General features: G+C 42.2%; 1 protein-coding gene across 3 annotated transcripts; it reads right to left on the bottom strand.

Annotated features, from left to right (window-relative positions):
• Positions 1 to 530: 530 nt before the first annotated feature.
• DDX43 (DEAD-box helicase 43) lies at positions 531 to 27,085 on the bottom strand. Of its 3 annotated transcripts, none has more exons than XM_024996917.2 (17): positions 25,897 to 27,085; positions 14,771 to 14,826; positions 14,370 to 14,496; positions 13,430 to 13,555; positions 11,987 to 12,068; positions 10,868 to 11,024; positions 10,520 to 10,638; positions 9,962 to 10,063; positions 9,435 to 9,576; positions 8,803 to 8,903; positions 5,726 to 5,813; positions 4,942 to 5,069; positions 4,623 to 4,732; positions 3,864 to 4,002; positions 2,952 to 3,039; positions 2,229 to 2,383; positions 531 to 907 (listed from the first exon to the last, which is right to left on the bottom strand). In XM_024996917.2, the coding sequence occupies exons 1-16, from the start codon at positions 26,030 to 26,032 to the stop codon at positions 2,267 to 2,269; spliced, it is 1,818 nt and encodes a 605-aa protein (XP_024852685.1). In that variant the 5' UTR covers positions 26,033 to 27,085; the 3' UTR covers positions 531 to 907; positions 2,229 to 2,266. The 3 variants fall into 3 exon arrangements, with proteins under 3 accessions (XP_024852685.1, XP_005210713.1, XP_024852684.1); XM_005210656.4 differs by lacking the exon at positions 25,897 to 27,085 and adding an exon at positions 17,866 to 18,276; XM_024996916.2 differs by lacking the exons at positions 2,229 to 2,383; positions 25,897 to 27,085 and adding an exon at positions 17,866 to 18,276.

Raw genomic sequence — 27,085 nt, 5'->3', positions numbered from 1 at the left:
TGTAACACACAGTTGTTGCTATTTTGGTCTATGAAATTCCTTTACTATTTCATTTCAAAGTATTAAGAAAAATACCACCAAATAAAACACTGTGTAAGTCAGAAAGACAAATATTGTATATTAATGCATGGGTATGGAATCTAGAAAATGTTACTGATGAACCTATCTGTAAGGCAGAGATGGAGATGCAGACATAGAGAACAGGCTACAGACTTGTGGACACAGTGGGGGAAGAGAGGGTGGGGCCAACTGAGAATAGAATGGAGACATATAAATGAGCGTATGTAAAATCAGAGCAAGTGGGAATTTGCTCTGTGACACAGGGAGCTCAACCTAGTGCTCTGTGACAACCTGGAGGGGTGGATGGGCAGGGAGAAGGGAGGGAGTTTCAGCAGGAAGGGGATATAGGTGTACCTGTGGCTGAGTCATGCTGATGTATGGCAGAAACCAACACAAGATTGTAAAGTAATTGTTCTCCAATAAAAAAAAAAGAAACATGATGTGGTAAACACAGAATTAAAGGCTATTGAGACAGACAGACCAGATTGCCTTTTTATTATAGAAAAACATTTACTGTGTTAACATTTTCACTGCTATGACAACATCTGAATAAGATTTAAATAAACCCCTTAGACTGACCTTCACATAGCAACATTACAGGAGACAAAATTTACTTTTTTTAAGAAAGATACTAAAAAGTGAAACTTTAATGCTACATTCTTTAATATCCATAAAAATTTCAACTCAAGTTTAAATACTTTTTGCTTTATTAAGGAAAGTATAAAATATTCAATTCTACATTTTAAACACTATTATTTTAAGATTCAGATATCTCTTCATACAGCCAGCATGTTTCCAATACTTGCACAGTACCTTAAATAACTGTAACTCTGAAAAATCTTGAACTCTGAAAAATAAACACAAAAAAACACATATTAATGTAGTGTGCCACCCTAACAGGGCAAGGTGATCCTTGACTCCCCTCGTGATTAGTGAGGCTGAGCATCTTTAACTTGTTGGACATTTGTGTGTCTTTGGAGAAATGTCCATTCAAGTCCTTTGTGCATGTTCTAATCAGGTTGTTTACGTTCAGTTTTAGGAGTTCTTTATGTTATAGATATTATTCCCTTATGTGGTTTTCTCCATTGTTTACTCATATGGCTCTGTACTGCATATTTGCGTCCAGGGGAATTACTGGATCAAGGAGTGTATGGGGAATTCCCTGTTTGTTCAATGGTTAGGACTCAGTGCTATCACTGCTGGGGACGGGGTTCAATCCTCTCAGGGAACCAAGATCCCACAACCTGCAAAGCATAGCCAAAAACCAAAATAAAACAAAAAGGTGTGTGAAGTCGCTCAGTCGTGTCTGACTCTTTGTGACCCCATGGACTGTGTAGCCTACCAGGCTCCTCTGTCCATGGGATTTTCCAGGCAAGAGTACTGGAGTGGATTGCCATTTCCTTCTCCAGCAGATCTTCCCGACCCAGGGATGGAACCCAGGTCTCCCGCGTTGTAGACAGACACTTTACCGTCTGAGCCACCAGGAAGTCCATAAAAAGGTATATACACTTACAATTAATACACTGCCACCTAATTGCTCAGGTGTAAGAGGTTACACTAATTTACACCTCCACCAATTCCATTATATTCCATTATATGCTTAATGATCTCTCCAGACAATTTAAAAGATTTTTCCCATTTTTGAATTAATAATTCTAAGATACATTAACTAGAATTTAGGGAACAGATAAAGAATAGAGGCATGGGGCATGTGTGGTTCTGTCCAACTCTTTGTAACCTCATGGACTGTGTACCCTGCCAGACTCCTCTGTCCATGGAATTCTCCAGGCAAGAATAATGGAGCGGGTAGCCAGGCCCTTCTCCAGGTATCTTCCCAACCCAGGAATCAAACCTGGATCTCCCATAATGCAGGTAGATTCTTTACCATCTGAGCCGCAGGGAAGCTCAAAAGTTTCATGGAATTCTCCAGGCAAGAATATTAGAGTGTGTATCTGTTCCCTTTTCCAGGGGATCTTCTCGACCTAGGAATTGAACCTGGGTCTCCTGCATTGCAGGGAGATTCTTTATCATAGGCCCCAAATAAAGAATAAGACCTGACTTATTATGTTAATGGCTCTTAGAGATAATGCTGACTGTAATAAACACACTAACAAAACCTAGCTAAGGAAAACAGGCATTTGAAAGTCCATGAGTTTTTCAAATTTTACCTTTTGTAGTAGGCTGGTACCACTTTTCTACACAGACATTAATGATAAAACTTCCTGGGTTTTCCTTGGGGTCTTCCCCATTTGTTTTCTGTTTCTTTTTTCAGTTTATTTGCTTTGTATCTCTCAGCCATTGAGACAAGATCCTCTGGGACACTCTGAAGCCAATAAATGTCTTATTAGGATTGAGATGATTCCTTTAACATATCAGCTTTTCTATAACGTGCTAAAATGCCTCCAAATAGTCAAAGAATCTCCACAATTGATTGCAGATACCTTCCAAACAGAATGGAATGTGTTCCTCTGCATAGTCAGCACTGAATTTTCAAGGTGTAACAACCAGTCTGGTGGTAAAACCCCCTGTCAGTAGGTACACAGCCTTCCTGCTCACATGGCCCTTCAGCTGCTTCCCAGTGCCTTTATCTGGTGCCATTTTCTCCTCTTGAGGCCTGAGGACGTGCCCTGCTTCCTCTACACTCTCCAACCTCCACCCACGGGGCTTTTCTTCAGCAGCGTTCAGTGACGCTCCTCCACATTAGAACAGGTTCCCCAGTTATACATTATATCATCATATTATATTATAGCACCTCATCTTTGCCATGTTACAACCCTCAAAACACACATAATTATTTGCTTAATATCTGTATTCCCTGACAGGCTGTAAGGCCCAGTACTTAGAATAAACCTTGAAAATAAACTTAAGAAAATAGAGTTGCATATTCTCACCTGATTTGCTCTTTCCAGAATATTAATTAATTCACCAGCAATCTTCCAATCATTTCTAGTGATAAGGGTAATAGATACCCCGGTCCTCCTTCAAGCGGGGGAAAAAGTTAATGTAATTTGATTTATAATTTATATTAATGATTCAGCTAGCAAAACTGAATAAAAGTATAGCAAAACATCAGTTCTTTCACAAGCCCAACTATGTAGGATGCAGTAAGATTTAGCCATTCAGACAAAGAAGATGTAGTACATATATACAATGGAATACTATTAGCCATAAAAAAGAATGAAATAATACCACTTGCAGCAACATGGATGGACCTAGAAATTATCACAATAAGTGAAGTAAATCAGACAGAGAAACACAAATACCATATGGTATTATTTATACGTGGAGTCGAAAATATGATACAAATGAACCTATCTCTGAAACAGAAACAGAATCACAAACATACAGAACAGACTCATGGTTGCCAAGAGGGGCGGATTTAGGGGAGAAATGGAGTGGGAGGTTGGGGATAGCAGTGGAAGCTTTCATACATAGGATGGCTAACAGCTAGTTCCTACTGTATACAGCACAAAGAACTATTAATATATTCAAAATCCTGTGATAAACCATAATGGAAAAGAATATTTAAAAATGTATATATATGTATCACTGAATCACTTTGCTGTACACCAGTAATTAACAAAACATTGTAAATCAACCATACTTCAGTTTAAAAAAAAAACATTTAGGCATTGAAATAGCAATTTGGGATCTAATCTGCAGCTGATCAAACAGCACATCACAGGGGTTTTATGACTCTGCTCGAAGAGAGAAAGCAAAAGTCTTCTTTTTCAAGGTAAGGACAGTCTGTGAGAAGAATGAGGGGTCTCCCCGGGGTTGGTGGGCAGGCTCCACAGACTTACCCTGCTCTCCCGGTACGTCCCACTCTGTGGACATATTCTTCGATGTTTCGGGGAAAATCGTAATTATAGACATGCGTTACATCATGGACATCAAGACCACGAGATGCTAAATCAGTAGCAATCAGTATTCGCACTTTACCTGAAGAGTGAAACCCAAAGAATACGGACACATTCTGAAAGAATACAGACACATTCTGAAAGAATACAGACACATTCTGGTACAAACCAACCCAAGACATATCTGTCCCCTATTAGCTAATCGGGTGAAATATTACTGCTTTGAATATTAAAAAAAAACGTAAAGAGAGTGCATGGGGAGAGGTTACTTAGTCTTTCTTTTTTTTGGCCACAAGGCATGTGGGACCTTAGTTCCCCAACCAGGGATGGAACCTACACCCCCTGCACTGGAAGTTAGAGTCTTAACAACTAGGCCACCAGGGAAGTCCCTACTTAGTCTTTTTTAACTGCTAGCAATTTACAACAGAATAGATACCACCATCCAAATGGTTCATGAATCATGTCAAAGATATATACCTTTCAGGTAAATTAAGACAACCATCCCCCACTGCAAATTCTTACCTTGATATCTAGGTTTTAAACATGGGCTGGAGAAAGAGAATCTGATTAACATTTAGAGCTAGTTCTGGGATCTGTTAGCTGAAGGCAAATATTAGACATGGGTTCCATGAAAGGTGCTATCACTCAGGAAGACCAAGCATTGGGCAGTTTTAAACTGCAATACTAACTGTGTAAATGTACCTGTTTTAAAGCTTTTTAATGCTCTCTCTCTATCACTCTGTTCTCTATTGCCATGCAGAGACTCTACTGATATACGCCGGATACCCAGGTCACTTGATAAATGATCAGCCCTAAAACAAAAAATAAAAGTCAGGGGTCTAATTGCTTATTTGAATACCACAATCAATTCATTACTGCTATCTCCCCTGGCAAGAGTCTGAAGTAATAATGTACATATTCTAAGACATACACCCTTCCCTCGTTTGAAATGATTATACAAATAGAAACAATGCTAAAACAAACACATGACTGATGATTTCAATGTAAAAAATATACTCACACAGCTTTCCGGCTGACAAATATTATGACTTTGTCCTTGGGAGACATGCTGTCGATGAAAGCTTGGATATGTGATCTTTTCTCATCTTCTGTGGTGACAATTATATTTTGTGTCACGGTACTTACAGCCTAAAGGATTCACAGATCATAGTACATCAACATTAATGGGTAAACTCCTTAATGGCTCGAAATCCATCTTACTTCTGTCGTTGGTTAAATGTTTTAATAATAAATTGCCAGCAGAAAAAATGGTAAGTTCTTCCAAAAATCTCCCGTTCCTACTCAAGGATTTAGAGCTTGGTCTTTGATTTTTACCACTTAGTTACCCAAGATAAGCTCGGAATTTCGAATACTTGTCAATGAGCTGAAAGCAACTGGTTGCCATCATATGAAAAGGAATAACCATGGTTGAGGCCAAGCTTACATTAACCATTGCCATAAATTATGGCTATAGCCTTTACAATGTTCAGCTTATGACACTAAGAGCTTCAATTAAGTATTGTGACAACTTAATACAAAATTTCCAAATATCATTGTTAACATTTTTCTGCCCCCAAGATGAAATAGATTCTAAAGTCTTTATCCTGTCTTTTGTGAAATCTAATAAAATGAGCCTAGGCAACAACTTGTTATTAATTACCACTGATTTAAGTAAAAGGTCAATTTTCATTAATAATTAGTTAAAAGGCCAATTTCAATTATGAAGTGAAAGGCCAATGAACCTTATAATGGCAAAACAGTTACAAAATTAATAAGATATAAATAGTAATTAAAAATAAGCTTACGACTAGATCCAAAGTACCAACATACACAATCATGGGCTCTTTCAAATAAGATTGTGCGAGTCTACGAACAGCATATGGCCATGTTGCACTAGAGATAAAATGTAATACAAAAATGTTAAAATGTTTATTAGGAATCAAATACTAAGTTTCCCTAAGAATGCTATGAACCAAATTACCCAGGAAAGACAAACAGTACTTTTTAATGAGGCTGACTTCACAGAAAATATATGCTTCATAATGAACCGCTCAAAGAAGCTACTAAATTAAATCTTCAAATAAGTTTAATAGGTTTATAAACAAAAGGTGAAGGAGAGGTATACCTTTCCCATCTATGGGGAGCTAAAATGAATTCAGGTGTTAGATTAGTTTTCTCTTGGCCTTTAAAAATGGTAAAAAATAAAAGTAAAAACCCAGCATTTTTCATACATTGTGTGTGTGTGTGCGCGCACGCTCAGTCGTGTCTGACTCTTTGCAACTCAATGGACTGTAGCCCGCCAGCCTCTTCTGTCCATGAGATTTTCCAGGCAAAAATGCTGGAGTGGGTTGCCATTACCTACTCCAGGGTATCTTTCCAACCTAGGAATCAAACTTGAGTCTCATGCATCTTCTACATTGGCAGGCAGATTCTTCACCACTGCACCACCTGAGAGCCCTTTCATATATTGTCGGCAGACAAAACCAAGAGCTTGAGCCAAATAAAAACATTTTAACTGTAATGATGATTGGATATGTAAAGTCAGATGTTTCTTCAGTCATATGTTATGAAAACAACCACCTTCTGTACTTTCATACTAATTAACAAGGTTTACTTAGGAAACAAAATGAATAAATTTACTGTATTTCCCCAGTTATATACTCTTCCTTGCTTCAGTTTTATCTTGGCTAAAAAGTGTTCTGTGATCAAATATTCACCTCTAAGGGCAGATGGTTACTTTTTCCAATCTTAGACCCCCTGTAGTTTCTCCAGGATGTTTTCATAAAAATCTTATTTTTAATTCAGGAAACCCAATAGTCATTGTTAAACTGTTGCACTGAGTTGCTATACTAAGTGATAACATATCTTTCACCAACAGATCTCAAAATACTTTTAAGTAAGACCATTCCCATAGAAAAGAAGTGCAAAAAAAGCAAAATGGCTGTCTGGGGAGGCCTTACAAATAGCTGTGAAAAGAAGAGAAGCGAAAAGCAAAGGAGAAAAGGAAAGATATAAACATCTGAATGCAGAGTTCCAAAGAATAGCAAGAAGAGATAAGAAAGCCTTCTTCAGGGATCAATGCAAAGAAATGGAAAACAACAGAATGGGAAAGACTAGGGATCTCTTCAAGAAAATCAGAGATACCAAAGGAACATTTCATGCAAAGATGAGCTCAATAAAGGACAGAAATGGTATGGACCTAACAGAAGCAGAAGATATTAAGAAGAGATGGCAAGAATACACAAAAGAACTGTACAAAAAAGAGCTTCATGACCCAGATAATCACCATGGTGTGATCACTGACCTAGAGCCAGACATCCTGGAATGTGAAGTCAAGTGGGCCTTAGAAAGTATCACTACGAACAAAGCTAGTGGAGGTGATGGAATTCCAGTTGAGCTATTCCAAATCCTGAAGGATGATGCTGTGAAAGTGCTGCACTCAATATGCCAGCAAATTTGGAAAACTCAGCAGTGGCCACAGGACTGGAAAAGGTCAGTTTTCATTCCAATCCCAAAGAAAGGCAATGCCAAACAATGCTCAAACTACCGCACAATTGCACTCATCTCACACGCTAGTAAAGTAATGCTCAAAATTCTCCAAGCCAGGCTTCAGCAATATGTGAACTGTGAACTTCCTGATGTGCAAGCTGGTTTTAGAAAAGGCAGAGGAACCAGAGATCAAATTGCCAACATCCGCTGGATCATGGAAAAAGCAAGAGTTCCAGAAGAACATCTATTTCTGCTTTATTGACTATGCCAAAGCCTCTGACTGTGTGGATCACAATAAACTGTGGAAAATTCTGAGAGATGGGAATACCAGATCACCTGACCTGCCTCTTGAGAAATTTGTATGCAGGTCAGGAAGTAACAGTTAGAACTGGACACAGAACAACAGACTGGTTCCAAATAGGAGTTCGTCAAGGCTGTATATTGTCACCCTGCTTGTTTAACTTATATGCAGAGTACATCATGAGAAATGCTGGACTGGAAGAAACACAAGCTGGAATCAAGATTGCCGGGAGAAATATCAATAACCTCAGATATGCAGATACCACCACCCTTATGGCAGAAAGTGAAGAGAAACTAAAAAGCCTCCTGATGAAAGTGAAAGTGGAGAGTGAAAAAGTTGGCTTAAAGCTCAACATTCAGAAAATGAAGATCATGTCATCCGGTCCCACCACTTCATGGGAAATAGATGGAGAAACAGTGTGAGACTTTATTTTTCTGGGCTCCAAAATCACTGCAGATGGTGACTGCAGCCATGAAATTAAAAGACGCTTACTCCTTGGAAGAAAGTTATGACCAACCTAGATAGCATATTCAAAAGCAGAGACATTACTTTGCCAACAAAGGTCCGTCTAGTCAAGGCTATGGTTTTTCCTGTGGTCATGTATGGATGTGAGAGTTGGACTGTGAAGAAGGCTGAGCGCCGAAGAATTGATGCTTTTGAACTGTGGTATTGGAGAAGGCTCTTGAGAGTCCCTTGGACTGCAAGGAGATCCAACCAGTCCATTCTGAATGAGATCAGCCCTGGGATTTCTTTGGAAGGAATGATGCTAAAGCTGAAACTCCAGTACTTTGGCCACCTCATGCGAAGAGTTGACTCGTTGGCAAAGACTGTGATGCTGGGAGGGATTGGGGGCAGGAGGAGAAGGGGACGACAGAGGATGAGATGGCTGGATGGCATCACTGACTCAATGGACATGAGTCTGAGTGAACTCCGGGAGTTGGTGATGGACAGGAGGCCTGGCATGCTGCGATTCATGGGGTCGCAAAGATCGGACACGACTGAGCGACTGAACTGATCTGAAGGCTCTAAAATCAAATGAATTCTGTTCCACTGGTTCTACTTTGCAGACTGGCAAATTAAACATATACCTACCTTGTCATAACTGTCTGCCTGTCTGGACGTACATCTAATAAAATCTTCATTATCTGGGGTTCAAATCCCATATCCAGCATTTTGTCAGCTTCATCTAATACCTGCATTAGAAAGGGCCAGATTAGGGGAATTTCCTGGTGGACCAGTGGTTAAGACTCCGCGATTTCACTGCCGAGGATGTGGGTTCAATACCTGGTAGTGGAGCTAAGATCCTACAAGCCACACAAAAAAGCCAAAAAAGGGCTAGATTAGATGTGGATGGTAGCTAACATATATGTTCTTTCCCTATGAATATTAAGATAACTTTCTCATTTCCTCCACTACCTAAACTATATGTACTTGCAACACCATTGATTTGTTTGACAACCAATAAGTTTCTAAATATATTCAATGAAAATATAATTTAAATGTCTAAAGTAGTCACGTGGAATTCTTTAGTACTTATCTGCATTTTCTAACATTTATAAAATATTAAAATGGAATTATCTTTAAAATGTATATTTTAACAAACTAGAGGGAATGAGAAGCATTCCTAGGATTTAAAACTATTATGAAATGGACAGCCATTCTAAAAGGTTTGATGAGAGCTAAGTTCTTCCTCCCAGGGCCCCAAACCCCTGCTCCAACATTACCAGGTAGGTTATGCTTTTCAGGTACACAAAGTTATTCATCTGTAGATCATGGAGTCTTCCGGGAGTGGCAATGATAATGTCTGCACCTTTTGATAAGTCTTTTATTTGTCCATCTCTATCGCCACCACCATATATACAAACACTTTAAAAAAAATACAGAGGTTCATGTTCAGGTGGGGAATACCCCTTCACAATTCAAAATCCCAACGAACCTAAGCCCATTTGGGGTATAAAATTTTAAAAAGTATATAAATCAAAAGTATCAGGCTAAGTATAGTCCTGGCCCCTTTCTGAGAATGATCCATAGCTATCAACCCACACTGATGTGTCCTACAAGGTCCATGTTCGAATCCTCGTTACCTGACCCCACCACCCCAGCTACAGTCAATTTGAATGAAAGGTAATCAATGCCTGGCCACATACTGAGCCAATCGGCGTCTCATTATGTGTGAAAACAATGAGGAGGATGTCGAAAGCTACAGAGGATTAAAATGCTGGTGCAGGGATGGCCAAAGAAAGCAACTCACCTTTTAAGACCTCTGTATGAGTATTCAGAGCACTCGGCATCCACCTGCAGAGCCAACTCGCGAGTTGGGGTGAGGACTAACATACCAGGCCCATTCCTGGCTCTTTGGAGAAAAAGCACATCAGTATCCACCTCAGGCACACAGGACCTTCGTCCAGTGCCTTCAAAATCGGCAGCAATGAACATCTAAGTCATCAACATGCACCTCTCATAAAAAGCGGAGAAATAAAAACAGCCTGACCAAAGAATCCTAGAGCCCAGACACGAGCCTTCTCATGGAACACAGCAGGTGCTTTTCTGTGTCAGACATTCTCAGAGGACTATACTGAACTTGGTCATTTGAATAACCTGTTTCCAACATCTCACTGTGAAGACTTGTGGTGGATATTACCTGCTGCTTCCTGAAAATGTTTCATCCATTTATATCCACCAACACAACAGAAAGTGATTTTTCCCTGAGATGAGGCACTCCCCTTAGACCAGTGCAATCAAACATTATGTTTTTTGGAATTCTTATCTACTAAACCCCTAAAGAATACCCAGATGTAGAAACTCTTACACAGGTTGGGAGTCAATATGAATAAATCCAGGCATTAAGTAGGACAATGTCTTCCCTGTTCCAGTCTGGGCTACTCCTATCAGATCTATTCCTTGTAGGATGATTGGCCACGCCTGTGACTAGAACAGAATGATATATATTAAAATAAAAAGTGCATTTCTTTCTGTCAAGTATTCCTCCTCTCCCAGCCCCAAACTTCTCAACATTTTGAGTGCTAGGCAGTGGTGGGTGTGCTGGGAGGATGCTTATAAGAGACAGCTGTTCCTGGTGTTATAAGTTCAAATGACCAGAAATTGGCAGGGGGAGGAGGGGGGAGCCAGTGAAATGTTAGAATTAAAGAAAGCATACCTGAATTGGTGTTGGCTTTTGAAAACCTGCCTTTTCAATATTTCTCATAACTTCAGGGTAACAGTGAAATGCATCCTCAAAATTACAAGTAGGGTTAGGAAGAGGACGTTTCTCACCATCTTTCAGGTCATCGCAAATTATATTATAATTTTCCTTCCTTTAAGAAAATAGAACAGGATTAAGGATTAGTGGCTTTGATCACTTTACTCCCCAAGCAAGAAATTTTTTCCAACATTAAGGGCGTATCTAGGAATTCAATGGCAACTGATTGAAATCAGACTGTTGGTTAAATTATAGTAAAAAAGTAATACGAAATAGAAGCTAGTTCATCTTTTTTTTACCAGAACAGTTCCAGAGAAGAAAAATAATTACATTGTATGCATGAAAGCCAATGAAAATTTCATGAAAAGGCTGAGAATAGAACCTGAAAATTATATGCTTCATGAATCAAAGTCAGATTTGGCAAACACCTGAGGGCTTATAACATTTCACACACATTTCCTTAATTAATCCTCAGCAATCCTTTGAAGTGCGAATTACTCTCATTGGACAGATGGTCTTTAGTTATGGTCTGTCCATGGTCAGAGCCCTACCTCAATTCTAGAATAACTGCTCTGTCTGCTGTACCATACTATCTTAGTTTTATAAAATATATTAATAGGAAAAATGTTACCATTAGGACTTTTAGTTCCATATAATAAGGATTTAAAAGTAAGAAATTATTCTACTATTCAGATATCAGATCAATTTCTTATGATTCTCAACAGTTGTAGGAATAATTCTATAAAATTACTGCCAAATACGACAGAAACTAACCATGTCTGTCTTTAAATTTAAACAATAAAATTCAGTTCCTCAATTATATGGGCTATATTTTAAGTGTTTAATAACCATATATGGATAGTAACTACTCTAGACACAAATACAGCCCATTTTCCCTCTTTGCCAAAAGTTGTACTGATCAGCAATCCCTAATATATGATTTCAGATGCAACCAAGTTTTCTTTTGAATATGGAAGCTAAAGTTTCAAATGCAATCATTTAAAGTCTTTCCTGAGTGAGCTAATTTACTAGCCTAATTCTGCAAATACGCACTAAAAAGTATTAAAACTAACCCACCTCCAATTGTCTACTTGTTCTTGTGACATTGAACTTGTTTTTTCTGACTCTATGTAAAAGTTTTTCTTAACCGGAGGCAAACCTGGGGAAAAAAACAAAATTTAAACTTCGATGAATAATGAGAATTCACATTTTACTGTCATTTATTCAAAGCAATAGAAATCAAACTAAAATATATATCAAGGTCGCCTTGCAGACATGGGGATTTTAGACAGTTGTTCTATACTTTGCCAACCTCTAGGAGATCTCCATTTTTGGTTTGTCTTTCAATTACATTTTTCACCCAAGAACGAGATCTTGAATAATTAAATACAAAATAAAATAAACCATGCTTCATAAGACACTCAGTCATCAAAACTGACGAATCTTTTCTCATAGCAGACTAACTTTCTTTGCTTTGAAGATCCATCCCATTAGTGTTAAGGAATAAAATATTTACCCTTATTCTATTCTCTGAAGCTACTTTGTTTTCTTTTTTAAATGCTAATCAGGACTCCACCAACTTAAATCCTTTCTCTGTCCCCTATCTCTGCCCCAAATCTTCTAACACTTGTGTTGTGATGGCATTGGACAGGCTGACCACCGTAGTCACATAGTAATGGTCACTGCTTAACTTTAAATAAATGGTGTTGTTTTTCTGTCTCATTCTGATCAAATGAAGCTTGAATTTACTCTGAAATTCAATAAATAATATGAAACATTATATTTCATATATAATTCCAAGTGAGAATTTAAAAAATCTGTTTCCCCAAGAACTGTATATACTTATTACATGTTTTCTCCCTTTTATTTTGCCCTTCTTGGTTAAGAAACTCCAAGATCAACTTTTGCTCAATCACAGCAAAATGTTAACTTACAGTTGGCAGGTTTACTCACTTCATTTCCCTTTTGTCCCAATTTTCTAATTTTATTAAACTTTTGCAGTGAATTATCTCAAAGAAGATGAGATATCAAATTTTAACCTCCCATTTATAACATAAACCACAACACAGATATAGAAACTATCATGCCCTAGGCACTACTTATAGCATTTCAAATTTTACTGTCATTTTGCATATAGATTTCATTACTAAGAGCAACACTTTTTTACAGAGGCTGCTGCTGCTAAGTCACTTCAGTCGTGTCCGATTCTGTGCGATCCCACAGATGGCAGCCCACCAGGCTCCTCTGTTCCTGGGATTCTCCAGGCAAGAACACTGGAGTGGGTTGCCATTTCCTTCTCCAATTCATGAAAGTGAAAAGTGAAAGTCAAGTCGCTCAGTCATGTCCGACTCTTCGTGACCCCATGGACTGCAGCCCACTAGGCTCCTCCATCCATGGGATTTTCCAGGCAAGAGTACTGGAATGGGTTGCCATTGCCTTCGCCATTTACAGAGGCTAAAAAAACCTCAATTAAGAGGAACAACAATATACTATAGAAAAATGCTGGGATCCAGCACTAACCTGCCCACTTTTTTTCATTCCATTTCAAAATGTTTTCTCGGAATTTATCCCAATCAATCAATTTCTGCTCTCCTGAAACATCCTTCATTGCATCTTTTCCATCTGAAAGTTGGACAGCAGCAACACCTGTTAAAAAATTCCACATCAGTTTCCAAACAAACCCTCCCAATATAAAATCCCAAGCCATTTTACAATTTTCTGTTTTAATAACCCAACAATAATAATGCCTGAAACATAAAATTTAGGAATTTGGTACAACAGTGCCATGACAATTATGGTCATGGTTTGTCAGTTATTTACTTCAGATTTCTGAAAGGCAAAAAAAAAAATAAAAATAAAATAAATACTGGACAAGTTAAAAAGCATGAGAGCCTAGTGTTTGCTAATAAATCACACATCACTAAATCTTTATAATAATCCTGTGTGGCAGATGCTACCCCAGGTAAACAGAGGAAATAGTATCCTAGAGGCTTTTTGGAGGTACTTTCCCAAGAAACACCAAGATGCAAGGTTGCTAGCTGAACACAAGGCTCTCCTGAAAATGGCTTAATAATGGCTTTCTCTCTAGTCCAAGTATATTTGAGATTTTTTAAAATATCAAATACTTAAGCAGTTTTCAAAGTTAGTCACATTCCAGGGAAATAACCATAGACAGAAGACTAAGACTAACCCTTGCTCTACTATCAACAGTGAAGTATATTAAAAGGTTATTCTGTTTCACTCCAAAGTAAAACTGCTAGACTTAACCACAGATAATAAGTGTTTCAGTTTGAGGAAAAGTATTCTGGATTTCATAGAAAAAAATTCCTTCTATAACATACTAGATTTAAGGATGGCAAGCCAAAGCTTTGTTATCAGGAAAAACAGCTATAATATGGCTTATGACACTGAATAAAACATTTAAAATTTTACAGGGCTCTAGGGGGCAAAACAGACTTACCAAGTTTGGATTCTGTTTTGTATTCTTCTTGTTTTTTAACAAGATCATCTATCACTGTTTTTGCTTTGCTCTGCATTGCCTTGGTGCCAAAGATTCTTACTTCTGCTTCAGGATACCCTCTTATTATCTAGATTCAAGAGGGAAAGCAGGTGAGACAAGTTCCCTTACCATTCCTCCGGCACTCAGCCTCATGTAGTATAAAAATGTAAAGGAAATACAGGATTGCATTCAATCACCATCTAAGACATAATGAATGGACTACAGCTTAGACGAGTTCTTAAAAAGAAGTATGAAAAACTTTGTCAACTTATCCCACCATATGTTAATAACAGGACAGAAATTAGAGTTAGGAATGACCATAAGTCACCATCTTTAATGATTTAAGAACATAGAAATTTTACCTGTATTTTTGTGTATGTTGAGCTCTGGATCTCTTTTATATTTGACCCACCACGACCTGTTTTTAAAATAAAAGAATTTTTAAAAAATGAAATGAATTACAGGGAACCTACTACCTACTCTGCCTAAAGAACCTTCTCCAGTTCTTCCCAAATCGTCCAAACAAAGGCTCCCAAGTTTCAGTAATCACGTTCAGTTTGTTAGAAGGGAAGCAGAAGCTTTTTATTCCAAATTGTGTGGGTGACAGGAGGCCCCTTTCCCTAGACACAAAGAATTCATCATCAGTCCAAGCAAAGACTAACTGGATAAAAGAATGTGGATAAATTGGAACCCTTACACAAAACTCTCAACCAAAAAATTCCAATTAAAAATGTTCAAAGGTCTTGAATAGACCCTTCTTTGAAGATTTATGACCAATGCATGTATATAAAAAAATGATGAAATCATTGGATATGCAAATCAAAACCACAATGACATATCACCTGTTAGAACGGCTCATCAAAAAGACAAGGGTTAACAAGTTGGTGAGGACGTGGAGAATGGGAACCCTTGTGCACTGTGGATAGGAATGGAAATTGATGCAGCCGCTATGGAAACAGCATGCAGATTCCTTTAAAAACTAAAAATAGAACTACCTGTGATCCAGCAATCCCACTTCTGGGAATTTAATACACAAGCATTGAGGGACTTCCCTGGTGGTCCAGTGGCTAAGAATCTACCTGCCAATGCAGGGAACACGGGTTCCATCCCTGGTCAGGGAAAATCCCTTAAGCCTCAGAGCAAGTAATAAGCCAATACACCACAACTACTGAAGCCCAATACTCTAGAGAAGCCTGCAACAAGCCAAGAGGAGCCCTCACTCGCCACAACTAGAGGAAGTCCACGCACAATCAAAACTAAATTAAATAAATTTTTAAAATCCTTTTTAAAAAAGAATCAAAACTAGGATCTCAGGATGATAGCTGCATTCCCATATTCATTTCAGCATTATTCACAATAGCTCAGAGGTGGAAATAGCCTAAGGATCTGTGAACAGATGCCTGGATGAAGAAAATGTGGTGTATGCATACAATGCAAGTTTTCAGCCTTAAAAGGAAATCCTGCCATTTGTGACAACAAAGATAAACCTTGAGAGTTAAATAAGTCAATAACAACAACAACAAAAGACCCTGCATATTCCACTTCTACCAGGTGTCTTATGTAATCAAACTTACAGTAACAAAGTAGAATGGCAATTGCCGGAGGGATGGGGGTAGGGGGGGATGATGGGGAAACAGGTGAATGGGGAAATGAATTTTTGATAGGGAGATTCAGTCATAGAAAACCTTCTATAGACCTACTACAAAAATTGTTCTCACAGTCAACAATACTGTATGTTGTTTACCACAATTCTTAAAAAGGGGGGAAAACCTTAATTCCAATCATTTCTAAATGTTTTCAAAAATGGATTTGTAAGACTCAATATATATGAAGAAAAAGAACCCTGTTTTTCAGCAGATAAATCATATTCAAGTTAATACCCTACACCTTCTTATCTAAATTGGCTGTCTCATCTGTTGTTCACTGCGGGGTAAGCTGCCAAAGATCTGACCTTTTTTCCCAAAGATTTCATAAGCCTAAGAGTTGGCTCTCCCAAATCACAGTCTCTATAAACTATCACCTAACCTGCCTCTTGAGAAATCTTGAGAAATCTGTATGCAGGTCAGGAAGCAACAGTTAGAACTGGACATGGAAAAACAGACTCCTTTTCCAAATAGGGAAAGGAGTATGTCAAGGCTATATATTGTCACCCTGCTTATTTAACTTATATGCAGAGTACATCATGAGAAATGCTGGGCTAGACGAAACACAAGCTGGCATCAAGACTGCCGGGAGAAATATCAATAACCTTAGATATGCAGATGACACCACCCTTATGCCAGAAAGCAAAGAACTAAAGAGCTTCTTGATGAAAGTGAAAGAGGAGAGTGAAAAAGTTGGCTTAAAGCTCAACATTCAGAAAACGAAGATCATGGCATCTGGTCCCATCACTTCCTGGCAAATAGATGGGGAAATAGTAGAAACAGTGACAGACTTTATTTTAGGAGGCTCCAAAATCATTGCAGATGGTGACTGCAGCAATGAAATTAAAAGACGCTTGCTCCTTGGAAGAAAAGTTATGACCAATGGCACCCCACTCCAGTACTCTTGCCTGGAAAATCCCATGGACGGAGGAGCCTGGTAGGGTGTAATCCATGGGGTCGCTAAAAGTCGGACACGACTGAGAGACTTCACTTTCACTTTTCACTTTCATGCATTGGAGAAGGAAATGGCAGCCCACCCCAGTGTTCTTGCCTGGAGAATCCCAGGGACGGGGGAGCCTGGTGGGCTGCCGCCTCTGGGGTCGCGCTGAGTCGGACATGACTGAGGCGACTTGGCAGCAGCAGCAGATAGCATATTACAAAGCAGAGACATTACTTTGCCAACAAAAGTACATCTTGTCAAGGCTATGGTTTTTCCAGTAGTCATGTACGGATGTGAGGGTTGGACTATAAACAAAGCTTAGCACCCAAGAATTGATGCTTTTGAACTGTGGTATTGGAGGAGACTCTTGAGAGTCCCTTGGACAGCAAGGAGATCCAACCAGTCCATTCTAAAGGAGATCAGTCCTGAGTGTTCTGAAGTTGAAACTCCAATACTTTGGCTACCTGATGCGAATAAGTGACTCATTTGAAAAGATCCTGATGCTGGGAAAGACTAAAGGCAGGAGGAGAAGGGGATGACAGAAGACGTGATGGTTGGATGGCATCGCTGACTCCATGGACATGAGTTGGGTAAACTCTGGGTGTTGGTGATGGACAGGGAGGCCTGGCGTGCTGCAGTCCATAGGGTCGCAAAGAGTCGGACACGATTGAGAGACTGAACTGACTGACTGAACTGATCAACTATCAGTTGCATTCAACGCCATCATTTTAGTAGCAAAGTACGTCAGAAACCTCGGGGTGGGGCGGGGGAGGGGACAAGCCTCCTCGCTGGCAGCTGACTGGAGGCGAGGTGGGCGGGGCGGGAGTGATGTAGGCCCCGCCCCGCACCTTCCAGCGCCCCGCTGCGCTCTCACCGATCACGGCGCCCACGCAGTCGTTCTTCAGCTTGAAGGAGAGCGGCGGTTCTCGAATACCCGCGCCCTCAGGCTGCTGGAGGCCGAAGGAGCCCCTCTGGCCTCCACCCGCGCAGGTCCTCTGGCCTCTTCCACTGCCTTGGCTCTGCTCCTCCGCCGGGCTCGTATCCGGAGCCCGAGGCAGCGCCTCATCCCGCCGGGAAGCAGCAACCCAGGAGGAGGCGTTGGCGCCGGTTTCCAGCCGAGACATGGCTCCGCGAACAAGATCCGGCCCTGCACCCTCGGAGTGCCGTCGAAGGCTGGTCCTAAGGGGCCGCCACGCAGCCGCGGCTCGGACCCTCGCGCGCCGGAGCCCCGCCCCGGCCGCCTCCCATTGGCGGATGCCACGTCCTGAGCGGGGCCGGACCAATGGCCTCCCACCGTTCTGCGCCCCCGCCAATCCGCGAGCGCCGACATGAGTCCATGCGCCCGCCTCGGGTGCCTTGGGCCTTCCGCGCTCGCATGAGGCCTGGCCGCCGCGAGGACCCGCGTCTCAGTGATGCAGACGCAACAGTCATGTTCACAGTGTTTGTTGTTTTTGAAAGCATAATGCGCAAGTGTTTATTTTAATTATCCCTATTTGAATGGTTTTATTTTTGGAGAACAGCAAGACATTTTGGACTCTTTACATTCTTTAAAGACTTCCACAGGTTTTGGCAAACACACGTGATCCTCCCACGTGATCCTTCAGAGTAGTTCTAGGTGTGTCCGTGGACTCAGAATCAACCTACCTCACCAGCGCTTTAAGGCGTATTTAAGGTGGAAGCCATAGCACACTGCAACTTGCCTAAACTGATGGGGCAAAGGTCCAGGGGGCCGCCAGGTTCTTCAAAGTGGTTGAAGCCTTGCATCAGGCATGCGAGACACTGGCAGTGCTGCAGTCCAGAGATGTGCCCAGTCTCATGGGTAAAGTCATACAGACTTAATGAAGATAGTCTGACTTATTCATATTATTCCTTTATTATCTTTTTTTCTTCTTTATTATCTTTTTAAAGTCAATGGAATCTGTAGCGATGTCTCATCTTCAACCCATTTATGATATTGGTAATTTGTATCTTCTCTTTTTCTTAGTTTAACCTGGCAAGAGGTTTACGATTTTTTATTCCCCAAAGAACCATTGGTTTTCTCTTTTGATTTCCTGCTTTCAATTTGATTTTTACTCTTTTATTATTTCTTTTATTTTGCTTACTTTGGATTTAATTTGCTCCTCTTTTTCTAACTTCGTAACGTGCAGACTTAGATGACTGATTCTAGACCTTTCTTTTCTAATATATGAACTTAAGGTTATATATTTCTATCTAAGCAGTTTTCACTGTATCCGACAAATGTTGAGTTGTGTTTTCATTTTTGTTTAGTTCAAGCTGTTGTTACCATCAGGACTTCCTTGGTGGTCAAGTGATTAAGACTGCACTTTAGTGCAGGGGCCCAGGTTCTGTCCTTGGTTGGGGAAGTTCCTCAATGCCTCTGGATACAGGAAAAACAAACAATAAAAGCCAAAAACTATTGTTCTGAAACCAAACTTGAGTCCACTCACCTGCCACACACCAAAGCCAACCTACTGACCCTAGGTTATGGTGAAGAAAATTAGTGTTTATTTGTGGGGCTCCAAGTAATAGAGAGGAAATGAACCCTGAATACACTTTGGAAGGACTGATGCTGAAGCTGAAGCTTCAATACTTTGGCCACCTGATGTAAACAGCTGTCTCATTGGAAAAGACCACGATGCTAGGAAAGATGGAGGGCAGAAGAAGAGGGTGACAGAGGATGAAATGGTTGGATGGCATAACTGATAGGATGGACATGAGTTTGGGCAAACTCCAAGATATGATGAAGGACAGGGAAGCCTGCATGCTGCAGTCTATGCAGTTATGAAGAGTTGGACATGACTTGGTGACTGAACAACAAGAAGTAAGGAGAATAGGCAGCTCATGCTTAAAAGGCCTGAACTCCCTGATGACTTTCAGGGCAGAGTTTTTAAAGGCAGTATTTGGAGTGAAAGCTGAGGCTTGTGGAATTTCTCACTGGTTGGTGGTGATGTAACAGGGTGTTTTGGGAATCTTAGTCATAAACTTTTGGTTCCAGCCAGTCTGGGATCTACACATATTCAGCATATTGTCACCATCCTCCACCTGGGTATCTTGGTTTCTGCATAACCCTCAACGATATGTTTCAGACTGTTACCTATCTCTCTCTCTCTCTCTCTCTCTTTTTTTTTTTTAACCTATATCTCTTGAAGAGGAACTGGAACTATTTTATGGCTGACAAACTATTCAGGCTATCTTGCTTACCTGCTGGTTCTGGTCTTAACCAAAGTCCTGGTTCCTCCTCAAGGAACAAAACAATACACCTTTGAGTTCTTACGGAGAGACTCAAGCCCCACCCGGGTGGAGAATGGTAAATTACAGATGAACAGAAGATTCCTAGAGTACAACACTGATAGAGTACAACCACCAACCAATCAGAAGAAAGTCATACACCCTGCAGTCCTCACTCCAAATTTTGTTTTTAAAATCTTTCCCCCAAACCGTAGGGGAAGTTTGGGTAATTTGAGCCCAAGCTACCCATTCTCCATGCTTGGCCCTTGCAATAATTTTTCTTTGTTCCAAAGAGATATTTTGGTTGTTTGGCCACAGTGTGCTAGGGCACACAAACTTAGGTTGAGCAACCTAGGTATGTCTTTGTATTCAAATAGGCTTCTTATAGACAACATACTGTTGGGTCTTGTTTCTTGATCCATTCTGACAATCTCTGACTAAACTGACTACTTTAACATTAAAGTGATTACTGAAATCGTTGGTTAATATCTGCCATATTTGTTACTATTTTCTATTTATTGCTGAGCTTGGTTACAGCTCAGGAGTTTTATTTGGTAAACAAAGGATAGTACACCCCCAAAGCATGAAGTGGGCCAACCCTGAAGGAGCAGCCTTAACCTGTCTAGGCTCCCTCTTTTTATACTTTTTGTCTCCTGCCCTGCAAGCCTGCCATGTGCAAATTAGGGCATCATCATCAATCAGGATGATAGAGTAGAAGTGGGTGTGTTTGTTTCACCCAAGTTGCCCACTCCTGTCTGGGGAGTTTTCCTTCACTTCCTTTTTGCAGGCTTTTCTCTTTTCTTCATTTTGGACTCCTTTCTCTATTCTACCTACCTAACATTGCTGTTGTCCTTTATTCTTGTTTTTGAACTTTCATTCTTTTCAACATTTTGTGGTTTTAGTTGTGCAAATTAATTTTATTTTCTCTCCTATCTTAGTTGAACAATTATTTAGCTTATTTTTAATTGAGTTGTTTTATTATTGCAGTCCATGGGGTTGCAAAGAGTCTCACACAAGTTGGCGACTGACTGAACAAAAACAAGTTTATTGAGTTTTAACCATTCATTGTCTAGTTTGTATACAAATCCATTATTAGAAATGTGTGTTGCAAATAGTTTATCCAAGTCTGTGGCTTGTTTTTTTTTTTTCTTTAAACAGTGTCTTTCACAATTAAGTTGTGTTTTTGTTTTTTTTTAGTGTTTTTGTTTTTTTTCCTGCACTGTGAGGCTTGTGTGATCTTAGTTCCTGACCAGGTATCGAACCTGGGTCTGGCAGTGAAAGTGCTAAGTCCTAACCACTGAGCTGTGAGGAAATTCCCAGAAATTTTTATTAATTTTTATTATTTGACTTTCTGAAGAATTTTCTTCACTTTGTTCTGCCATATAAAGGTGACATCTACAAACATTTAAAGAAGAAATTGTACTAGTGATCTAAAATCTCTGCAGAAAACAGAAGCAGGGAGGATAGTTCCTAATTGACATGAAAATTACCCTTACACCAATATGAACACTAAAGTCGAATATGGGTTTTGAGTGGTAATGATGTGCAGATGTGGGTTCATCATAGTAACAAATGCACCCATATGGTGAAGGATGCTAATGGGGAGGAAGGTTCTGAGGGAGGGGTGGAGGGTTGCTGCTAAGTGGCTTCAGTCTTGTCCAACTCCTAGCGACCTCACAGACTGCAGCCTACCAGGCTCCTCCGTCCATGGGATTTGCCAGGCAAGAGTACTGGAGTGGGTTGCCATTGCCTTCTCCAAAGGGGTGGAGAGTTAATGAGATGTGTATGGGAAGCCTCTAAACTTTCTGCTCCATTTTGCTGTGCACTTAAAATTACTCTTTTAGGTCTATTTTAAGTGGAGCTTTGTGTCTGTCCAGCTTCCCTTTTTTTGTTTTGTTTTGAATTATCTAGTTCCTTCCCCTTGGGTGTTTGATTAGGAAAATTAACATTCTGATACTTTTTTTTCATTTGGTGAGAGATGGTGAAGAAAGGGACATCTAAGATACTAATTCCAGATAATATAAATCCTTGTACTTTTCTTATATTTGCATTTTAAATTATTCATAAAATACAGCAAAATGCATCCCCACCCTATCTGTGACACTAAGCCTTTTGTAATAACCAACCAGGAATTAGAAGGGCCAACCAGTCCATTCTAAAGGAGATCAGCCCTGGGATTTCTTTGGAAGGAATGATGCTAAAGCTGAAACTCCAGTACTCTGGCCATCTCATGTGAAGAGTTGACTCATTGGAAAAGACTCTGATGCTGGGAGGGATTGGGGGCAGGAGGAGAAGGGGACGACAGAGGATGAGATGGCTGGATGGCATCACTGACTCAATGGACATGAGTCTGAGTGAACTCCGGGAGTTGGTGATGGACAGGGAGGCCTGGCATGCTGCGATTCATGGGGTCGCAAAGAGTCGGACACGACTGAGCGACTGATCTGATCTGATCACTTAAGCAAGTAAAAAATCGGTATGATTATGGGGATTTAAGGTGAGGTCTATCACATACTTGCCCCCTCTAGCATGGATGGAAAAGGAACAAAAGCATGAGTTCAAGCATGACTTAGACCTGAAAGGCCCTGGAGGCTGCACTTTCTGCAGACAGAAATGTGTGCACTGGCTCACATATTGACCTGGGGTATGATAGGTGACATTGACTTCCAGCTCTGGAGTGGGGCAGGGACTTGTCCTGCTCCAAAGGCAGGTGCTGAACTAGCACAGGTCTGCCAAAGTCATACCTGGGCCCTTCTCCACTGCCAAATGCTCAAGCTTCCCAAGTCCAAGGCTGAGAAGCTGCGTGGTGGCCCAGCTGCCAGGGTGGGGCTGGAGGTCACCTCTGTATCACTCCCAGGACCCAGCAGGTTGAGGAGCCTCTCTCCTACAAGGGAACTCAAATACTTCCTAGTCTCTTCAACACAGGGATGAACAATTGTACTCGAATTTCGGCACACATCAAGGTAAGAACTCAGTGGGAACTGTGATTTTGGAAAACAGACCCTGCAGGGCTTAATTTGTCACCTGGACCAGGGAGAATCACACTGTCTCAGAGAGAGTCCCTACCACCAGCTGGGTTCTTCTCATTTAGTTCTTAGAAGGCTCCTGTGAGGCGGGTGTGCATGTCTCCATTTCACAGATAAAGAAACTGAAACTGGGGGGCATTGTACTTGAGGCCCAGGGGGAGGTGAGGCCCAAACCAGGCTTTTCTGCAGTGCCATTTTCCTGGCTCAGTTGGTAAAGAGTCTGCCTGCAGTGCTGGAGACCTGGATTCAATCCCTGGGTCAGGAAGATCCCCTGGAGAAGGAAATGGCAACCCATTCCAGTATTCTTGCCTGGAGACTTCCATGGACAGAGGATCCTGGCAGGCTACGGTCCATGGGGTCACAAAGAGTCGGACTTGACTGAGCAACTTACACTTTTATTTTGCCTCTCAGGACCTGTGGGAGCATGATTCCAGCTTCAAACGGCAATTGCTATACAAAGAAAAAAACTATCGTCCCCCTCAGGACATTTAAATGTAGTTTTAAGGTCATTATAGAATTAGTGTGTTCATTACATATGATTTCAAAAAATAAAAAATATAACCAAGAGATAAATTTATTCCTTCCAAATTTTTTACCAGGCAAACTTAACGGAAATTCTGGAAACTGGAAACCATATTCATAACATGCAAAGAAGTTTTATGTGTGTAGATAATGGTAATAGCTGGAATTTATTGATCATTTGTTATTTGCTTGGCACAATTAAGGGCTTTAAATGCATGAATTCATTTAATCATCACAACTCTAAGATGGAAGGACTTTTATCACCACCACCCCCATTTACTGATGACAACTGAAAAACAGAGAGGTTAGACATCTTGCCCAAGGTTGCACCCAGCTAGCTGGAGTCAGGGATTGTACCACGAAGGGTGAATGGAAGTGGAGTAGGCTCCAGGATTCAGAGCAACTAGTCATTGTTATCTGCAGAATGTCACAGGCAGTCTAAGTGTGCAAGTACATCGTCGTGCATAGTGGAAATTATCTGTTGAACTAGGAAAATACTGTGAGCTGGAAATTGTGCTGAGTTCTCCGCATACAATGTTAATTTAATCTCCTAAACACTCCTACAAGTATCACTATTTTTACTGTCCACATCTTACAGAGGAGGAAGTCGAGGAACATAGAAGTTACAAACACACCTCCAATTCACAAATTCAATAAGCGACAAGGGTAGCGCTGAAATGCACATTTTTCTATTCCTTCCATAAACATTTCATGCCAGGAATGTAGTAGGCATACTTAGAGGTAGAAGACTTGGTCTCAGTTCTCAATGACCTACAGCCTATCTGAGCAAACAAAAGCAGATCCAATTGTCTTTTGATCCCTTAGTCCCCAGAGGCTCCTGAGGACTGAGTTGGAAAGCCCGGGGCGGGCGGGGCCAGGGCGGAGCAGTCCTCCCGGAACATTTGGGTACCACGTACTGGGGCTCGTCCGCTCGCAACAGGCACACCCTTGAGAATCCCGGCCCCCTGGCACCAGGTCTGGCCTGATACTAGGTTACTGGGGTGGCCCAAGCCCTGCGCCAAAAACCCCAGGCCCCCCCGCCCCACCCGGGGGCTTCGCGGATTCCGACGGGCTGTGGTATCCACCGTCCACCAGGACACTGCGGGGGCCTCGTCCCAAGAGGAGGAGTATTTATCTGTATTCATGTGTCAGGCACACATCGACCTGGGCCTCCTTCTGGTTCCAAGAACACTTGTAAACCAAGTGGTCTTCGACCTGCCCATGGAGCAGGTGGAAGAGATTCTAGGTGAGTTCTAGGCGGGGCACGCTCCACCCGGCCCTCTCGGGCAAGCTTCTCCACCTCCCGCGCTCCCGGCCGCGGGTACAGTCGTTTACCCGCGCCCAGAGCAGTCCGGCCTGCTCCCTCCCCGTTGGGCTCACAACCCAGGCGCCAAATCCTGCACTTCAAGCAACTGACCGAGATCCCGCTGCAAATGCAGACTCTGGACCCCATGGGCCTGGCCGGGATCTTGATTTTCCTGCCGCCCTAGCGACAAGTTCAGTCCACTGTCCTTGGCAGAAGGAGGCAACTGCTCCTCGCCGGAACGTGGGAAAGGGCTGCGTGCTTCAGGCCTCTGGGCAAGTTCGAGGACGAGGACAGGTAGGGTGGAGACAAACTGGGGCTGTGGCCTGGGATGGCAGCCCTATTCGCCTTTCCGCGAGGTGTTGGGAGCTTTCCAGGGTTCCCTCACTCCACCCTGCGCGCTCTGCCAGGGGGAAACACTTCTACAAAGCCCCTGAAGACCTCGCGCGAGCTAAGATGGAAGAGGGGAAGTCGGTGTGTCCCTTTGCCCCGCTCCCACCCTCCTGTGTGTGCTCACCCAGACGCGTCTGCTTCCTTGCGACCCCATGAACTGTATGTAGCCCGCCAGTCTTTTCTGTCCAGGCAAGAACACGGGAGTGGGTTATGCCATTACGGGATCTTCCAGGGATTGAGCCCGCATCTCTTACGTCTCCTGCATCATCGGCAGGCGGATTCTTCACCACTGCTGCTACCTGGGCAGCCCCTTCCAAGAGATTGCAGACATTTAAGGGAACGATTTGTCTGCCTTGTTTTCACCTGAGCCTGGTGTCCCAGTTGCTCCCACCCTCCCTCCTCTAGAAGAGCAGTGGAGGGTTAAACCGTTCACCTGGTGGGAAGGAGGCGGAGAAGGCCCGTTGGCCGCGTCTGATCCTCCCAGATCCTCTGTGGTCTGTGTGGTTCTCCAGGCTTTTTTGGTTCACGTCCAGTTTTCCGGCCCTCGGGCTATGCTGATAGAACCCCATGCCTGTGAGGCGGCTCGGTTTAAAGAGAGTCCTGGACTACTTCGGGCAAGCCTGGGCTCCTGGGAGCCGAGGCGGGTCGCCAGGGCCCGCCAAGTCGTAGTTCCCAAATGGCGTTTCCGTCTATAGTTAAGCTGGAGAAATTCCCGATCGTGATGTGGGAGCGGCCCAGGTTCAGCGGAAGCCGTCACGAGCCTCCAACGGGTCTCAACTTGGACGTTCCCTGCAATGGTCGCGTGCCCCAGGGAGGCCTCAAGGCCCCGGGTTGCCCACTGGCCACTGTTGAGGGCGGAGGTTAAACATAGCCTCATTCCAAGGCTAGCAGTGGCACTCCGCTCCGCCGCTCTTTGATCTTGCGACCGGTGTGTAAAATGAGGAACCCGTTTTTAAAGCCGGGTCATGCTGCTGCTGCTGCTAAGTCACCTCAGTCGTGTCCGACTCTGTGCGACTCCACAGACGGCATGATGACTCCAGGCCAAGTCTACCTCTTCTCTCCTACCCTTGACCCCAACCTCTAGGGAAACCACTTTCCCTCCAGCCCGTCAGCACAGAAGCGCCCTTTTTAAACTCTCAGATCAGCGGGGAGTCCTAAGTGAATTGATTTGCACTAAGAAACAATGAAACCCAAAGCAAAGCGGGGACCTGCGAGCACTTGTTTCCGACTTACTGTGGGCCCGTACGGCCGGATTTGGGACTTGTAGCCCGCAGCCAGGCTCGCCCCGCAAAGGGCCGGAGGCTTGGAGGGTGCCTCGGCAACAGGGTTCCGTTTCCTCCCAGTCTCGAGGGCTTTCCTAGCCTCCTCCGGTCTGAGCTGCCCGCACAGGATAGAAAAGCAGCCAAATTAGAATCTGAAGCACGTGATATGAAGTTTAAAACAGGCATGCGACCTCCACATCCCACAGCCCTAAAAAAAGGCCAGGAGGCCCCAGTTCCTCCCGCAGGCGGAACTCTGTCCACACGCGGGATGTACGGATGGACGCTAAATGGTTCTCCCGGAGAGTCTCGGTTCTCAGGGGCGCAGAAGTCAGCTTCAGGGGCTTTTTTCCCTTGGAAAAA

This window comes from Bos taurus, chromosome 9 (assembly GCF_002263795.3).
Source record: "Bos taurus isolate L1 Dominette 01449 registration number 42190680 breed Hereford chromosome 9, ARS-UCD2.0, whole genome shotgun sequence".
Taxonomy (NCBI): domain Eukaryota; kingdom Metazoa; phylum Chordata; class Mammalia; order Artiodactyla; family Bovidae; genus Bos; species Bos taurus.
This window is presented reverse-complemented; position numbering and strand designations above follow the sequence as displayed.